General features: G+C 44.1%; 1 protein-coding gene across 5 annotated transcripts in view; it reads left to right on the top strand.

Moving 5' to 3' along the window:
• Positions 1-17258, top strand: part of CRBN (cereblon) — a 68739-nt gene that overhangs the window by 21456 nt on the left and 30025 nt on the right. For all 5 annotated transcript variants that reach the window (XM_053296518.1, XM_053296517.1, XM_053296514.1 and 2 more), the window contains 5 exons: positions 3473-3635; positions 4903-4965; positions 8215-8299; positions 16185-16300; positions 16822-16886. In XM_053296518.1, the coding sequence (XP_053152493.1) occupies positions 3473-3635; positions 4903-4965; positions 8215-8299; positions 16185-16300; positions 16822-16886 (492 nt within the window). The remainder of the gene's footprint in view (positions 1-3472; positions 3636-4902; positions 4966-8214; positions 8300-16184; positions 16301-16821; positions 16887-17258) is intronic.

The following is a 17258-nucleotide window of genomic DNA, read 5'->3' as shown; positions in this document are numbered from 1 at the left end:
CTAAGCCCAGCCATCCTGGAAAAGTAAAGGATTGGGTAAAGAGTGTGGTGGGCGTGTTGCACTTCTTTATGAAGGCAATGAGTAGATTCCTTCACATGGGGGCAGAATGATGGCCGGGGGCAGGGGAGAGTTCCAGAAGTTTTTATAATTTTCCATGAAACAAGCCACTAGATCTCATTTGAAGTTTTTTAAAAATTCAAAAAAATTATTAAAAATCAATGGATTGACCAGTCTTCTTTTTTAAAAAATTCAATACACAGAGTCCTGATAACCTTTCCTTCACTAACTTTCAGAATTCTAGGCCAAGCCATTCCATAAATATAAAAGGGGAACTCTTTTCCTTTGGGGAACATCATGGGGCCCTCTAGGAGAGTGGGCACGGAGACCTGGGCCCCCAGGTCCATGCCTAATGGCACCCATGGGGAATTCTACGTGGGCCTGTCCTTTTGTAGAATATATTTTATGTACTAGCCGACCCCACACAGAGCATCTGTGTGCTCTTTGAGGCTGGCGGTTGCCTCTTCTTCTCCACTTTCTGCCCCAGTCTCCACTTCCAGACCCAGCTGCCTCTCCTCCCCCCCCACTTCTACCCCCCCACACACACACACTTTCTCCCCACCCCTCCTGGGCCTTGCCTCTGTGGCTAGGCTGGGCCCGCTGCTGCTTCTGGTCTCTGTGGCCAGGCTTGCTGCTGCCAGAGCGACCAATCCTGCTGGGTGCACCTCAGCCAATCAGGTCTGTCCGCCGCCCAGCCAATCAGCTGGGTGCTGGGACGCACATTCCAAGGCACACTCAGGAGAAATATATATAGAGATAATGAGACTGACTCAAATACAGGTGAAACTCGGAAAATTAGAATATCGTGCAAAAGTCCATTAATTACAGTAATGCAAATTAAAAGGTGAAACTGATATATGAGACAGACGCATTACATGCAAAGCGAGATAAGTCAAGCCTTAATTTGTTATAATTGTGATGATCATGGCGTACAGCTCATGAAAACCCCAAATCCACAATCTCAGAAAATTAGAATATTACATGGAACCAAGAAGACAAGGATTGAAGAATAGAACAATATCGGACCTCTGAAAAGTATACAGTGTACTGTGCTTGATTGGCCAGCAAACTCGCCTGACCTGACCCTATAGAGAATCTATGGGGCATTGCCAAGAGAAGGATGAGAGACATGAGACCAAACAATGCAGAATTGCTGAAGGCCGCTAATGAAGCATCCTGGTCTTCCATAATACCTCATCAGTGCCACAGGCTGATAGCATCCATGCCATGCCGCATTGAGGCAGTAATTGCTGCAAAAGGGGCCCAAACCAAGTACTGAATACATATGCATGCTTATACTTTTCAGAGGTCCGATATTGTTCTATTCTTCAATCCTTGTCTTCTTGCTTCCATGTAATATTCTAATTTTCTGAGATTGTGGATTTGGGGTTTTTATGAGCTGTACGCCATGATCATCACAATTATAACAAATTAAGGCTTGACTTATCTCGCTTTGCATGTAATGCGTCTGTCTCATATATCAGTTTCACCTTTTAATTTGCATTACTGAAATTAATGGACTTTTGCATGATATTCTAATTTTCCAAGTTTCACCTGTATTCTTTTCATCTTGAAATACAGTAATGAAATCAAATTCTTTATCTGCAATGTAGTTCTTTCAACATAAGATGGCAGCACACATTAAGATCATAAGCAAATGCATGTGTTTAAAATAATATTCTGTTCTGCTTTTCCATGGCATTTAAAATCAGTATATTTTTGAGATAGCACATCGCAATGTGATGTGTGCATAACAAACTACTGTCTGAGGATCCCCAAGGGAGGGGAGCTGACTCATGGTAGCAAGCATGAATTGTCCCCTTTGTTAAGCCGGGTCCACTCTGGTTTGCATTTGAGTGGGAGACTACATGTGTGAGCACAAGATATTCTGCTTAGGGGAGGCAGTCACTCTGGGAAGAGCACTTGCATGCTTGCATGCAGAAGGTCCCAGGTTTCCTCCCTGGCATCTTCAGATAGGGCTGAGAGAGACTCCTGCCTGTAACCTTGGAGAAGCCCGCTGCCAGTCTGTGTAGACAATACTGAGCTAGGTCTGACCAATGGTCTAACTTGGTATAAGGCAGCTTCCTATGTAATATAGTCAGAAAACTGTGGAGTACTGAGGAATAAAGTTCTCTATTTAGATCTAAGTCAAGTTAAGTTTGGTTAGGTTTTCATTTAAGTGTTGCTGTGAATTCAAAATGACATTTTAAAGAATGTGCAATCCTGTGGGCTGATTCGGACAGTAGTTTGTTATGTGCACCTTTGTGCTTCCCTGCTTCATATGTGAGTAGAGGAGTTAGAAGCTTTTGCTTCTATCTTGGCTCGAGAACAACAAACCATGATTAGTGGCAAACACTTGAGTTAGTTGGATGAAATGACAAAGTGCTGTTAGTATAGAAGCAGAAGCTTTTGGACTCCACCCCTTGTGTGCAAAGGAAGGAAGAAGTATGCAAGCCGAAGGTTCATCATGACTCTTTCTTGTAACAGCAAGTTGTTCGTCTGAATTAGAACAAACCTCTTGTTTTGAAGACCTAGAAAATATGCATTGTTATGTACCCAGGTGTGGAAAGAAAGTCTACAAGTTGTGTGTGTGGCTAACTGTGGTAACTCCTTGAAATTTTGGTCATGTAACTCTTAACCAGAATTGAAAAATAGTTAGCATTATGGTTCCTTTAAATAAAAAAACCTAATTTTAAATTATAAATGTTTATAATACTTAATATTGTTTAATTGGTATATTTGCTATTTAAACCCATGTAACTCCCTTGTGTTAATACTTTAGTACCTTAATATTTGATATGCATCATTGTCCAATGACAGAATGTTAGACTCACACCCGGTTCAATTTGCGGAGCGAACTTGGGCTCATTTTGTTCCCAGTCTCTTCTAACTTGTACATTGTTATATGATTTAGTGCAGAGAATGAGCTTCCCAGATTGGGCAGCCCAGAAATCTAAATATGCTGCAGGAGAACTTTCTACTTTCCACAAAAAAAAAAAAAACCTAGGATGGTAAAAACCTAGCAGAAATCTGAATCTGGAACATCCTTTTGCTGAGATCCAGTAATATATACAAATACCTCTGAATCAACAAATGTGAAATATATAACTGTCATGCATGATGCTGCTGTGAGGACAAATTCATACAAATCACTTTCTTTCAAAACTGAACTGATTGTCCATGGACAGTTTTGGTTTAAATAAAAATAACTGGGTAAGGAGATATTCATAAGGAACAAAAACAAAATGCAGAGTAGAGATTTAAACATCCCGTGAAATAGCACATAAAGGTTTTAAGCTGTCTTTGAGATATCTTTTTTGCATAGCCAAAGGGGCTGAGCAAATCGCCGTGTGTATTTAATCCATCGCAGCCAAATGGTTGTGATTTTCATACCTATATGGACTCTCTTTATCAGGATCCAGCAGGCAAAAGTACAAATCCTTCCTGAGCAAGTGCTGCCTTCAACAATGTCAGCAATGCAACTGGAGTCTCGCAGCAGATGCCACATATTTCCTTCTTCCAAGCCTGCAGTATGGCAGGATCAACATATACATCAATGGTGGCAGAAATATCAAAAGGTCAGAAGCTAATTATATTTTTTGTATGACATTTCAGCAATCAATATAATTCCATCTGCGTGTCGTTTTTATTTTTTAAGGAAAGATGTGAGAAATGGGACAGTATCTGTCAAACCCCTGCTGTTGCTGCAGATTGTTTGGGTAGCTTATCAGTTCACTGCAATGGTCATCTACTCATTTTTATTTTATTTTTAATATTAGATAAGTCACAGTTGATTCTATAATTATCTTTTGGCTACTTTTGGAAGTAAAGGATTTTTTGTATGTGTATTGGAGGGAGAGAAGGCTTAATCCCTCCATGTGCATGGAAGTGTATATTGTAGGTTTTATAACAGTTGCAAGAATCTGAGCTCCCTCTTTCAGGCACATACATACCTAATATAACATCACAAGAGAGCCAGCATAGCATTGTGGTTAGAGTGTTGGACTAGGACTGGGAATACCCAAGTTTCAATCCTCTTTCAACCATGAAACTCACTGGGTGACTCTGGGCCAGTCATGTATCTCTCAGCCTAACCTACCTTACAGGATTGTCGTGAGGATAAACATAACCATGTACACCTCTCTGAGCTCCTCGGAGGAAAAGTGGATATAAACAATTAATTAATTAATTAATTACATTAATTAATTAAAATAAACCTGCACTTCAACTGATTGAAAACAACTAAGGCTTGCAAGGAAATATCTGAAGGTTCATCTAATTCCAAACAAGACCTGAGAGGTTCCCAGAATCCTTTTGTGCCCTGTTGGTGGGCTTCTCAGAAGCATGGGAGTAGATGTTGTGGGAGACGGGTTACTGGATTAGAACATTTGATCCAGTAATACTGTTCTTGATATCATATTCTTGAATTTATGGAGAGCTCGACATTTCCAGCAGTCTTGTGATATCCTGCATTACCATGCATGTGTGTAGTTATCTTCAAATGATCATGGCATGTTGGATCTGGATAGAATTTGGCAGTACTGCTTATTGCATGAAACAGTCTAACTCAGATTAGGAGGCAGTATTTGCAACTACAGAGAACTTGTCACAGACTACACTAGTAGCAATAAACATGTTTCCAGTTTCCAGAGATATTCAAACCCCAAATAATGTCTTCATAGATCCTCTGATTTCTTCCCTCTGCCCCCACTCCCACTTATTCCACCTTGTACTGGTCATCCAATGCTTTTGCTTAGGTTGTGTCTTTTGTTTTTAAAAATGTCAGTTTTGATTACATAGAACAAGAAAATGTCAGGAATATTAAAAAATCTGTTTGTGTTGCAGCGCAAGTTTCACTGTGCTAGTCTGACTTCCTGGCCATCTTGGCTGTATTCCTTATATGATGCTGTAAGTATTTAACACTTAAACCTGAATTTTTAATTACAATCCCCATGTAGCAGTCTGTCAATTTAAGGAGGATCGATTTAGCGTAATTTAAATACGTTGTCAGCTCCATCACTTCCGTCAATAAATTACAGGATACCAGGACCCCTATACCCCCCTTCGGTCTACCTTGCCATACCCCAGGGGAGGCTTCCAATCCATAGAAAACATAGTTCTCCATAAATATAGGGTCTACCATCCATGTTTCTTGTAATAAAATGATGTCAGAACCCATCAGATATTCCAAAAAGGAAATATCTTAACTCTTGGAGCCCCACCCTGAAATATTCCAAGAAGGATCATAATATCACCGTTTTTTGGAAGTCATTGTGCGAGCTCCCCTGACTTAAGACACCACATGGGCCCATCTTGAGAATGTATAATAGGCAATTGCAAAGATAGGGGTTTACCATTGCCATCAGTATAAGATTATGCCTTTCAGCATCTTCCTATATCGCTGCTGCCTGATATAGGTTTTTCCCATAGTCTGGGAAATATACCAGTGGGGATTCGAAGTGGCAGCCTCATGCTTGCCAGTCAAGTCATTTCCCACTGCGCCATTAGGTGGTTGTGTTCATTCATTTTATGTGACATTTATTTGATTTAGTTGGTTTACTTGATTGGTTCTCAAAACAGGCATATTTCTACTACGCATTTTTTACAAATCTAGGCATGCGTATTACAACCTCCTTTTATCCTGTATGTTTCTGCACCTGAATTTCTAGAAAATATATTGCTTGCTTCATTTTGAATATTAAGACAAATTTTCTGTTGTTCATCACTGGATGAATCACACAAGTGTAGCTTATGGACTTTGCAGTGGCATTATATTATGCCATTGAAATGCTCAATGAATGGATCACTAACCTATCTCTCCACTTAGAAGCTTCTCTTTTGTATGTGTGAAGACTCTGACTGCATTTGCACGTAACTTCCACTCCCGCCCCCCTTCCCCGTTCTCCCATCCGAATTTGGACATCATGGAGATCTCCCTCTCTAAAGTCAGCAATAGGGTTGTGCACAAAACTGGGTTGCCTGGTTCTGTTTGAGACCAAACTGGACTCGAACTGGACCGAGCATGTTTGGTTTTGGAACCCCACGAACACCCACCTGGTTCAGTTCGGATGGGGTTCATTTTAGGGGGCTTTTTAAATTTTAAACTTTTCCAATTTAATTTTTACTTACTGCCACCCAGTTCAGGGGCTTAGATTCGGCCGTTGGTGGGGGGGTGTCTCCAGAAGTTCCCCCTCTACTAACTGGCCTCCATTTATTTCCAAATTGCACTGTTCAGGTGGTCTTTGTCCTATTCCAGTCCTGCCCTCTGTTGCAGCAGCCAGTTTGGAAGCCACTGCACATGCTTAATGGGCCTCTACATGGCCAGGTCAATTTTTTTTTAAAAAAATAATAATTGTGAATCCCCCTCATTGGGTTCGGTCCAATAGTGAACATCAAACCAAACCAGTTCGATGTGAAACCTGTTTACATATCCCTAGTCATCAAGACTGGCTGTCTGGGCTTCCTTGTTGACTGAAGGACAGCCCCAGCAGCCAATAGCAGCTGGAGCAAGGGAGGAGCTTCCTCCCTCCACTCCGGTAGGGAAACAACCAAAGTGCAGTGCCACGTTCGGACAAAATGCTGGCACCGCTAAACCAGAGGTGCAGGTGGCGAAACTCACTACAAAATCAAAGGTACAAATAGAGTCTGAAGCTGGAAACTGTGAGTCCATTTTCTCTTGGAACTGCAGTTGCCCACATTCGGATGTACACAAATTGAAACCAGAGGTCCCTTCTCTTCCAGTTTTGTGTTACCTGCAAATGCAGCCTCTGAATAATCCCTGTAATAGTATTTAGCGAGCTGTTTGACCAGCCCCTGACTTATTTATTTCTGTACTGTTCTCTCTGCTGCCATACATTTCCCGTTAATATACTGCTTAATGCTTTTCTTTTCATTGCCATTATAGGATCCTCTTCTCTGTTGGAAGAGAATAGAAGAGCATTTTCACTCTATATCTACCTGAGGTTTTTTTTATTTAGAGGGTACTCCATTTATGAAATGCAAGGTTACTGTAGAAAATTTCAGGGCTCTGCACATTCTATTTATTCATCATCATATTTATTTATCAATGAATATTATTTTGACTGACCATGGTAGCCAGGAAACTGCCTTTCCTCTTCTGTGCAACACTATATATGTCTACTCAGAAATAAGTCCCATTGTGTTAATTGGGGCTTACATCCTAGTAATTGCAGTTCTGTGCATGCTCACATGGAAGCAGAACCATCAAACTCAATAGGACTTATTTCCAGGTAAACACATATAAGATTGGACTGTTGGTCCTGACCTCATGCTATACCTCTGCACAAGGTCAGGAAGAACCCTCTGCTTTCCTCTCCCACGTCCGGATTTGTAGGCAGAAAGAGGGTTTATGTGTAGGGGGGAGGTTAGGGTCCTTGCAGTTGAATACTGGGCATCAGAGGCCTTTGCAAGCACAGCTGTGGGAAGCCAGCCTGCACAGCCACCCTCTCTAGCTCCAGACTTAAGCTTGGCTTGGAATGAGATAGCTGAGGTTTCAGGTCAACCTGTTTCACCCACTCCCAGCACATCCTTCCTCTCTAGAAGCAGATGGCAAGGTTGGGACTTGTTTGGACAATGGGCAGTGGAAGTGCTCCTCGGACTGCCTCTGCCACCACCTCTTAAGTGGCCGGTTCCAGCCAGGAGCTAGAGAGGCACACAGGGATCTTTCTCATAGCTCCACCCATTCCCTAGCTCCAAGCTGGTAAGGCAGATGTGGCTCTGTCATCCTTGCCAGAGGATGATGGAATGCCTGCCGTGACAAAGATGGTAGCCAGCATTATGGAAAGCTGAACTTGCAACACACAAAACTAGCAGTTGTCACTATATTAAAAAAAAGTTGTTGTTGCAAATATTATATTTTGCTGGTTGTAAATTCACATGTTCACATTAGTATCTCTAAATATAGCTTCCATTCTTGGCTGTTTAGTAATCATATTCTGTGATGCCAGTGGATATTCTAATTCATGTTTCTTTGCATATTGTGCTATCCATGACAATGCTTGCAATATTGTGTATTATTTCTAATGAAACTGATTGCTAAGGATGTGGCCGGATATCCCCTCTCTTTGCTTATTTCTTATTTTCTTTTATAAAGAAAAAAGTTTTAATGTTTAAATTTGGCTTTTTTTCCAACACAAGGAAACCTTGATGGAACGAGTAAAGCAGCAATTGCATGAATGGGATGAAAATCTTAAGGATGAATCACTTCCATCAAATCCAATAGGTACTTTGATAACTAGATGTAACTTAACTGTTGTCCAGCCCTGTATGCTTCTCTCTGCCCCTTGTTTATTAACCTGTATTAGTCGTTGGGTAGAAACTGATTCTAGACAACAGTTAAAGTTTCCAAACAAAGTGAAAGCAAAGCCAAAATACAGTTGTTAGGAGAGCTGGTCTTATGGTAACAAGCATGACTTGACCCCTTAGCTAAGCAGGGTCTGCCCTGGTTGCATATGAAAAGGAGACTAGAAATGTGAGCACTGTAAGATATTCCCCTTAGGAGATGGAGCCGCTCTGGGAAGAGTATCTAGGTTTCAAGTTCCCTCCCTGGCTTCTCCAAGATAGGGCTGAGAGAGAGTCCTGCCTGCAATTTTGGAGAAGCCACTGCCAGTCTGTGAAGACAATACTGAGCTAGATAGACCAAATGGTCTGACTTAGTAGAAGGCAGCTTCCTATGTTCCTACAGTACAAGCTGAGGTAGTTGTGTCAAAATAGCAATATTATCATCCTGTTTAAGTCAGTTGCAGATGTGTTCTAATAAGAACATAAGCCCTGCTGGATCAGGCCCAAGGCCCATCTAGTCCAGCATCCTGTTTCGCACAGTAGCCTACCAGATGCAGCTGGAAGCCACAGGCAGGAGCTGAGGGCGTGAGAGCTCTCTCCTGCAACTGGTACTCAGAGGCATCATGCCTTTGAGGCTGGAGGTGGCCCTCAGCCCTCGGACTGGTAGCCATTGATAGACCTCTCCTCCATGAAGTTATCCAAACCCCTCTTAAAGCCATCCAGGTTGTTGGCTGTCACCACAACCTGTGGCAGAGAGTTCCACAAGTGGATCACACGTTGTGGGAAAAAGTAGGGATGTGCAAAAAATTTCGGGCACAGAACGATCAGTGCCCGAAACGAGCAATTTCGGGTGATTCGGGTCCGAACCGAATCACCCCCGATGCCCCCCGATATTTTTCGGGCCCGAGCTGAATCACCCGAATTTCGGGCCCGAAAAATTCGGGTGATTCGGGATGACAGCTCTTTGAATTTCCCACCTTTTTGCATCTATTGATTTGAATGCAAAAAGGTCTGAAGTGATGTCAGCCCGAATTTTGGGTCCGAGGGGCAAAATAGTGGGGTGGGGTGGTAGCGCCTAATGGTTGGAGGCTACCACCCCAATTTCAGGGGGATTGGGCAAAGGGCTGATTTTTTTGGAATTTTTGAAGTTTTTGTGTCTTTGGGGCAGATTGGGGGCAGAGAGTAGAATGGATCTGTCCCAAAAGAGTGGGGTGGGGTGGTAGTGCCTAATGGGTGGAGGCTACCACCCTGATTTCAGAGTGATTGGGCAGAGGGCTGAATTTTGGTGAATTTCTGAGGTTTTTCTTCATAAGGTGCTGTGTGCTAGATTGATTCATTCATCATACTCAACTTTCAATGACCCCACTCTCACTTTTTTACACTCTCATTTACTATAAGTATGATGAATGAATCAATCTAGCACACTGCACCTTATGAAGAAAAACCTCAGAAATTCCCAAAAAATCAGCCCTTTGTCCAATCCCCCTAAAATTGGGGTGGTAGCCTCCACCCATTAGGCAGTACTACCCCACCCCACTCTTTTGGCCCCAGGGCCCGTTTTGCTGATGCGAATCGATTCAGATTCGGATTTAATCCGAACCGAATCGGGGGTGATTCGGGTCAGCAAAATTCGGACACAGAACAGGGGCAATTCGGTTCGGGTCCCGAACCGAAAACCCGAATTGCACACCCCTAGGAAAAAGTACTTCTGTTTGTTAGTCCTAGGCCTCCTGACAATCAATTTCAATGAGTGACCCCTGGTTCTAGTGTTGTGTGAGAGGGAAAAGAATTTCTTTCTCTCCACTTTCTCCACACCACGCATGATATTATAGACCTCTAGCATGTCTCCCCACAGTCATCTTTTTTTCTAAACTAAAAAGCCCCAGGTGTTGTATGTAGCCTTGCCTCATAAGAAAGGTGCTCTAGGCCTCTGATCATCTTGATTGCCCTCTTCTGTACCTTTTCCAGTTCTACAATGTCCTTTTTTAGATGTGGTGACCAGAATTGTACGCAGTACTCCAAGTGTGGTCGCACCATAGTTTTGTATAAGGGCATTATAATATTAGCCGTTTTATTTTCAGTCCCCTTACTAATTATCCCTAGCATGAAATTAGCCTTTTTCACAGCTGCCGCACATTCAGTCGATACTTTCAACGAGCTGCCCACCACAACCCCAAGATCCCTCTCCTGGTCAGTAACCAGCAGCTCAGATCCCATCAGCATATACTTGAAGTTGGGGTTTTTCATCCCAATGTGCATCACTTTACACTTGCTAACATTGAACCGCATTTGCCATTTTGTCGCCCACTCCCCCAGTCTGGAGAGATCCCTTTGGAGCTCCTCTCAATCCGTTTTGGATTTCACTACCCGGAAGAGTTTGGTATCATCTGCAAATTTGGCCACCTCGCTGCTTACCCCTGCTTCTAGATCATTTATGACTAAATTAAATAGCACCGTTCCCAGTACAGATCCCTGGGGGACCCCAATTCTTACTTCCCTCCATTGTGAAAACTCTCCATTTATACCTACCCTCTGTTTCCTGTCTTTCAGCCAGTTAGCAATCCACACATGTACTTGTCCCTTTATCCCATGACTGCTAAGTTTCCTCGGGAGTCTTTGATGGGGAACTTTGTCAAAAGCTTTTTGGAAGTCCAGGTAGACTATGTCAACTGGATCACCTTGATCCACACACTTGTTGACACTCTTAAAGAAGTCCAAAAGGTTGGTGAGGCAAGATTTACCTTTGCAGAAGCTATGCTGGCTCACTCCCAGCAGGGCCTGTTCTTCTATGTGCTTTACAATTCTATCCTTGAGGATGCTTTCCATCAATTAGCATGAGACAGACATTAGGCTAACCAGCCTGTAATTTCCCAGATCGCCCTGGATCCCTTTTTGAAAATCGGTGTTACATTTGCTACTCATCAGTCCTCTGGTACTGAGCCTGATTTCAGGGATAAGTTATAATTTTTAGCAAGGAGGTCGGCAGTTTCACATTTGAGTTCTTTGAGAACGCTTGGATGGATGTCACCCGGCCCTGGTGATTTGTTAGTTTTCAGTTTTTCCACACAGTTTAGAACAGGGATTCTCAACCTTGGGTCCCCAGATGTTGTTGGAATTCATCTCCCATAATCCCCAGCCCCAGTGGTCTTTGGTTGGGGATTATTGGAGTTGAAGTCCAGCAACATCTGGGGACCCAAGGTTGAGAACCCCTGGTTTAGAACATCATCTCTTGTCACTTCTATCTGACTCAGTTCTTTAGCCTCCATCCCTAAAAAGCCTGGTTCAGGAACATGTATATGCTCAGTATCCTCTGCCGTGAAGACAGACGCAAAGAACTCATTCAGCTTCTCTGTAACATCCATATTAATCCCTTTCACTCCCTCATTGTCTAATGGTCCAACCGCGTCCCTGGCAGGTTTCCTGATTCAAATGTATTTAAAGAAGTTTTTGTTATTCCCCTTGATACTTTTGGCTAAATGTTCCTCAAACTCTCTTTTTGCCAAAGTTTGTGCTCCTCCCTGTTCTCTTCATTTGGACAGGCCTTCCAATTTTGGAAGGAAGTGTTCTTCCCTTTTATGGCTTCCTTGACGGTACACGTTAGCCATGCTGGCATCCTCCTAGACTTAGTGGTACCTTTTCTCCTTTTGGGTATACAGTCTAACTGGGCTTCTAGTATTGTGGTTTTGAGTAAACTCCATGCATTCTGGAGTGAAGTGACTCTCCTGATTTTCCCTTTAGCTTTCTTTTCACCATACTTCTCATTTTGGAGAAGTTTCCTCTTCTCAAATTCAAAATGTCCATGTTAGATGTCCTTGGTGATTCTCTCCCCGCATGTATGCTGAATTTGATGGAACTCTGGTCACTGTTCCCTAAAGGGTCGATGACACTGACATCACGCACCAGTTCCTGGGTGTCACTCAGAATTAGATCTAAGGTCGCCTTCTCTCTGGTTGGTTCCATGACCAACTGTTCTAGGGCACAGTCATTTAGCATATCTAGAAATTTGACCTCTTTGTCGTGTCCTGAATGTGAATTTACCCAGTCTATGTGTGGGTAATTGAAGCCACCCATAATTACAGCCCTGCCTCTCCTTGACGCCTCCCTGATTTCCTCCTGCAACTCCCAGTCACTGTTGGCATTTTGATCCGAAGGGCGATAGCACATCCCCAGTAGTACGTTCCCTTTCCGGCCTTGTATAGTCACCCACAGGGTTTCTGTGGAGGACTCCAGTCCACCTAGGTTTTCTAGCTTGTTAGATTCTATCCCTTCTTTATCATACAGTGCTGCCCCTCCTCCAAGGCCCCCCTCCCTGTCCTTTCTATAGAGTTTATACCCAGGGATCACAGTGTCCCACTGGTTCTCACTGTTCCACCATGTTTCTGTTATGCCCACTGTATCTATTTCTGCTTTAGCAACCAAGCACTCCAGCGCACCCATCTTGGCTCGGAGGCTTCTGGCATTGGCATATAAGCACCTATATGCTGAATCTCTCACCTGATGTATGCTATTCTTTTTTGACCAGCTTGCACCGGCTCCCATCTGCTCTTTATACAGCTCTGCTCTATCCCGTTCTGTTTTATCAGAATTCTTTGCACCCTCACACTTTAAAGGATGGCATTTGCCAAATGGGATACTGCCCAGCTCCCATCGTATGTTTCCCAGGCATCATTTTAAAAGCTGCTCTGCAACCTTTTTGATTTTAAATGCCAGCAGTCTGGTTCCATCTTGGTTCAAGTGCAGCACATCCCTTTTGTACAGGCCTTGCATGTCCCAAAATGTATCCCAGTGCCTAACAAATCTAAACCCCTCTTCCCGGCACCAACGTCTCATCCACACATTGAGACCCCTCAACTCTGCCTGTCTCACTGTACCTGTGCGTGGAACAGGTAGCATTTCTGAGAATGCTACCTTGGGGGTCCTGGACTTCAAAATGCTATCTGTCAGCCTAAATTTGGCTTCCAGGACCTCCCGACTGCATTTCCCCATATTGTTGGTGCCGATGTGCCCCACGACAGCTGTCTCCTACCCAGCACTGCCTAAGAGCCTGTCTAGATGCTGCGTGATGTCTGCAACCTTTGCACCAGGCAGGCAACTCACCATGCGGTCAACATGCAGGTCACAAACCCATCTCTCTATCCCTCTAATGATCGAACCACCCACTACAAGGAGGCCCCCACTCCCCAGAGGAGTATCCCCTGTGTGAGAGGATATGGGCTCATCATCCATTGATGGGGTCCCTTCTAAAGGAGCATTTCCCTCTTCCTCAGACCGATGTCCTCCTTGCCCAAGACCTTCATTCTACCTGACAGCAGAGGAGCTACAAAACCTGGAGTAGGATGCCTCTATCACATCCCTGAAGGTCCTTCCACATGCCTCTCTAAGCTTCTCCAGATCCGCCACCTTGGTCTCAAGGGAACCAATTTGCTCCCTGAGAGCCAGGAGCTCCTTGCACCAAGCACACACCCATGACTTCTGCCCATGGGGCAAATAGTCATACATGTGGCACTCTGTGCAATACACTGGGAAGTGCCCCTTCCTCTGCTGACCTTCTATCTTCATACTGTTTTTGTTGGCTGTTTACAGTATTTAGAGATAGTTTATTAGAATTAGTATATTATCTGTTTGTTAGTTTATTAGAAGGATATGTCTCAGCTGTAATGGTCAGCTATTTATCTGGTCAAACAGCCTTTCCTAAGAATATGAGGGATACGAGGGAGGGATTTGTACTTACGTTCTCTTCTCCACCAGGCTCCTTGTGCTCACATGAGTTTTTTCCAAACTCCCACACACACTTCCCGCTAAACTCCTGTAAAACTCCTGTTTGCTATACCTATTCGCTATGCTCTCGGGCCCTCACCTATTATGTAGAATAGCCTTCTAACTAAGACACAGGATGTGGGTCAAAGGAATGTGGGGCCTCTCCCAGCCCTAGCTGACTCCACCTCCTCCAGGCAGGGACAAAGGAAAACACTGGAGTTTGGTAGCCCTAGCAAATCCTAGACCTGGGAAATTCTAACCCTAGCAAATAACACACACACAGACTAAGACCTACCCCTTAAAGTGAAACAGCCCCTGAAATTCTCCCCTCTTCCTGTTAGTTTGTTTGAAGGAGAAAAGGCTAGATGTTTAGAAAAGCTTGCTCACCTTCTCAGCTGTGTCTGCTCTTCACAGAGTAGCCTTCCAACAATACTTTATATACTTTATAGCATATAATACTTTACTAGCCAACCCGCACAGAGCATCTCTGCGCTCTTTGAGGCCGGCTGTTCCCCCCTCCCTCATGCCCCATTCTCCCTCTCCCTCCCTCTCGCCCCACTCTCTTGCCCCTCTTCCCCTCCCTCCCGCCCCACTCTCTTGCCCCTCTTGCCCTCCCTCCCGCCCCACTCTCTTGCCCCTCTTCCACTCCCTCCCGCCCCACTCTCTTGCCCCTCTTCCACTCCCTCCCGCCCCACTCCCTTGCCCCCCTCCCACCCCCACCCACACAGTTCTCTCCCACCCCCTCCCCTTCCCTCCCTGCACTGAATACCTTACCTCTGCTGCCACAGGCCAGGCCCTCTTTACCAGTTGGCAGGCAGCTGAAAAGCCCCCAGCCACCACCGCCATTCCTCCTCCCAGGAGGCAAACAGAGAAATTCCGCTGCCCAATTCCCTCCTGCCCCGGCCTCCTGCAGGCTCCTTGGCTCCACGGGCACCTCCGTGGCCGGCCCACCGCTGCTGCCTTGCCTCTGTAGCCGAGCCTGCAGGCCCGCCACTGTGCCGAGTACCGGCTCCGTGTGTCACGCCCTCAATCTCTGACAGCGAGGAGGAAGGGGAAGCTGTCAACTTTCCAGCCGAGTCAGGAGTGTCTGAGGGGCAGAGCCCGGCTGTCAGCGTTCATGAAATGGCTGTGGTAGATCCAACTAATGATTTAGAGCAGGCACAACAACCTGAGTCAGCAGAAAGCATGAGAGACCAATCGGAAGAAGAACTAGGCAATGAAACACTGACACCACAACAATGCAGGTGCACTAAACGCAGAACGCAATTAGAATCTATTAGAAGGAGCAAACGCCTCTTGCTGAAGGCTGATAAGCTGTGAATTATTGCCAGCTGGGAGCTATCGGCTTCCACTATAAATCCTGTCACCAGCCGTCTACTCCTTGCTGAAAAACAACGTACGTCATTCAGTCGACAGCGTTCAGCCAAGCCGTGAACTTCCCTGGCATTTGGCCAGACCTTGACACCGTGGCCTGCCGCTTGCCTCCCAGTGCCAGCCATTTCTAGCAGGCCAGCCCGCCACCGCGCCGCCACGGCCGGGCCCACCGCCACCTCACCTCCACAGCTGGGGCCGAGTACTGGTTCTGTGGCTTGCCGCTGGCCTCCACAGCTGCCGCTTGCCTCCCAGTGCAAGCCAGTGCCAGCAGGCCGGCCCGCCACCACCATTGGCCTGCACCCCAGCCAATCAGCTGGGTTGCTGGGACGCACATTCCATGGTACACCCATGAGAAATAAATATATAGATAGCATTAGACTATAAAGTCCAAACAGTATTAGACTGTTGACCACATCACTAGTGCAGTTATAGGAAACACCTTCCAGTGACATTAAAGATAATTGTTTTAAGAGCAGAATTCATGCATATCTGTTTAAAACAAAAAGTAGAATAATTTTCACACCACTTAATTGAACTGACATAAGCAAAGTTGCTAGTAGAGTGTGGCTGTAGATTTTTAGTGATATATGCATTGACTGTTTGGTGGGGGGGATGTGTGTTTTACAATCTTGAGAGAAAGATTTCACCCTTTGCCTTTTTAAAATTAGTAAAATGAGTTCCCCCCCACCCCGCAGACTTTTCATACAGAGTTGCAGCTTGTCTACCCATTGATGATGCATTGCGAATTCAGCTGCTTAAAATTGGTAGTGCTGTTCAGCGACTGCGATGTGAACTAGATATAATGAACAAAGTAAGTATTCTGAACTTCTTTACAAAGCTGAACCTAATCATTCAATACTAATAGCAGTACTGTATAGGTATAATCAAGAATGGGAGTTGCTTATCTTAAGCTTTTAAAAAAAATGTTGTCAGGGTTTTTGACAGGTAACAACTTATACTGTTTGACATGCTAATTCCAACAGCAGATTCTGCAGTCATATTTTTTTGAAAATACTATAGTGTTTTGTTTATTTATTTACTGTATTTTTATACCACCTAATATGTATATCTCTAGGTAGTATCTAATTTTTCTAGCCATACAGTGGTGTAGAGTCTGTTGCAGCCAGTACTGCTTTGAATGCTGGGTCTTATGGTGCAGCATTGTATTGCTGACCTGTGGTTATTGGATTAGATTCTTGTTTTGCTGGAGTCCATGATGTATGGCTGCAAACCACTAGGTTTGTGCACACATTTGATTTGTCCCAGATGTTGGGGTGTGTTATTGATGACTGAAAGGTGAGTTTTCTCATTGAAGTTTGCTTCCTGTTGCAGTGCACATCTCTCTGTTGTAAGCACTGTCAAGACACAGAGATAACTACCAAAAATGAAATATTCAGGTGAGTATTTAATGGGCGACACTGTATTACAGCCTAAAATCTCATGTGTGTCTTGTGTCCAAACAGCATTCTAGCTATTATATACTTTATTAATATACAATTGTTTAGCAAAAACTGAAGTTTGGACAGTTAATGGACCCAACTGGTTATTTTATTGTTATGATTAAGAATATTCATATCCTACTTTTCAACCAAAAAAAAGTTATCCAAGCACTTTATGGATCAAAGTTTTAAGAAACTAGTTCCCTGTCCCAAAAGCGCTCATAGTCTTAAAACAAACACATTAGCAACAGCCACTGGATGGACAGTGCATTGGACAGGGATAGTTGTTGTGTGTGTTGTTAATTTGATTTCTATACCACCCTTCCAAAA

Source organism: Hemicordylus capensis, chromosome 2 (assembly GCF_027244095.1).
Source record: "Hemicordylus capensis ecotype Gifberg chromosome 2, rHemCap1.1.pri, whole genome shotgun sequence".
Classification (NCBI taxonomy): domain Eukaryota; kingdom Metazoa; phylum Chordata; class Lepidosauria; order Squamata; family Cordylidae; genus Hemicordylus; species Hemicordylus capensis.
Note: the sequence above shows the minus strand (reverse complement) of the source record. Positions and strands in the feature narration are given on the sequence as shown.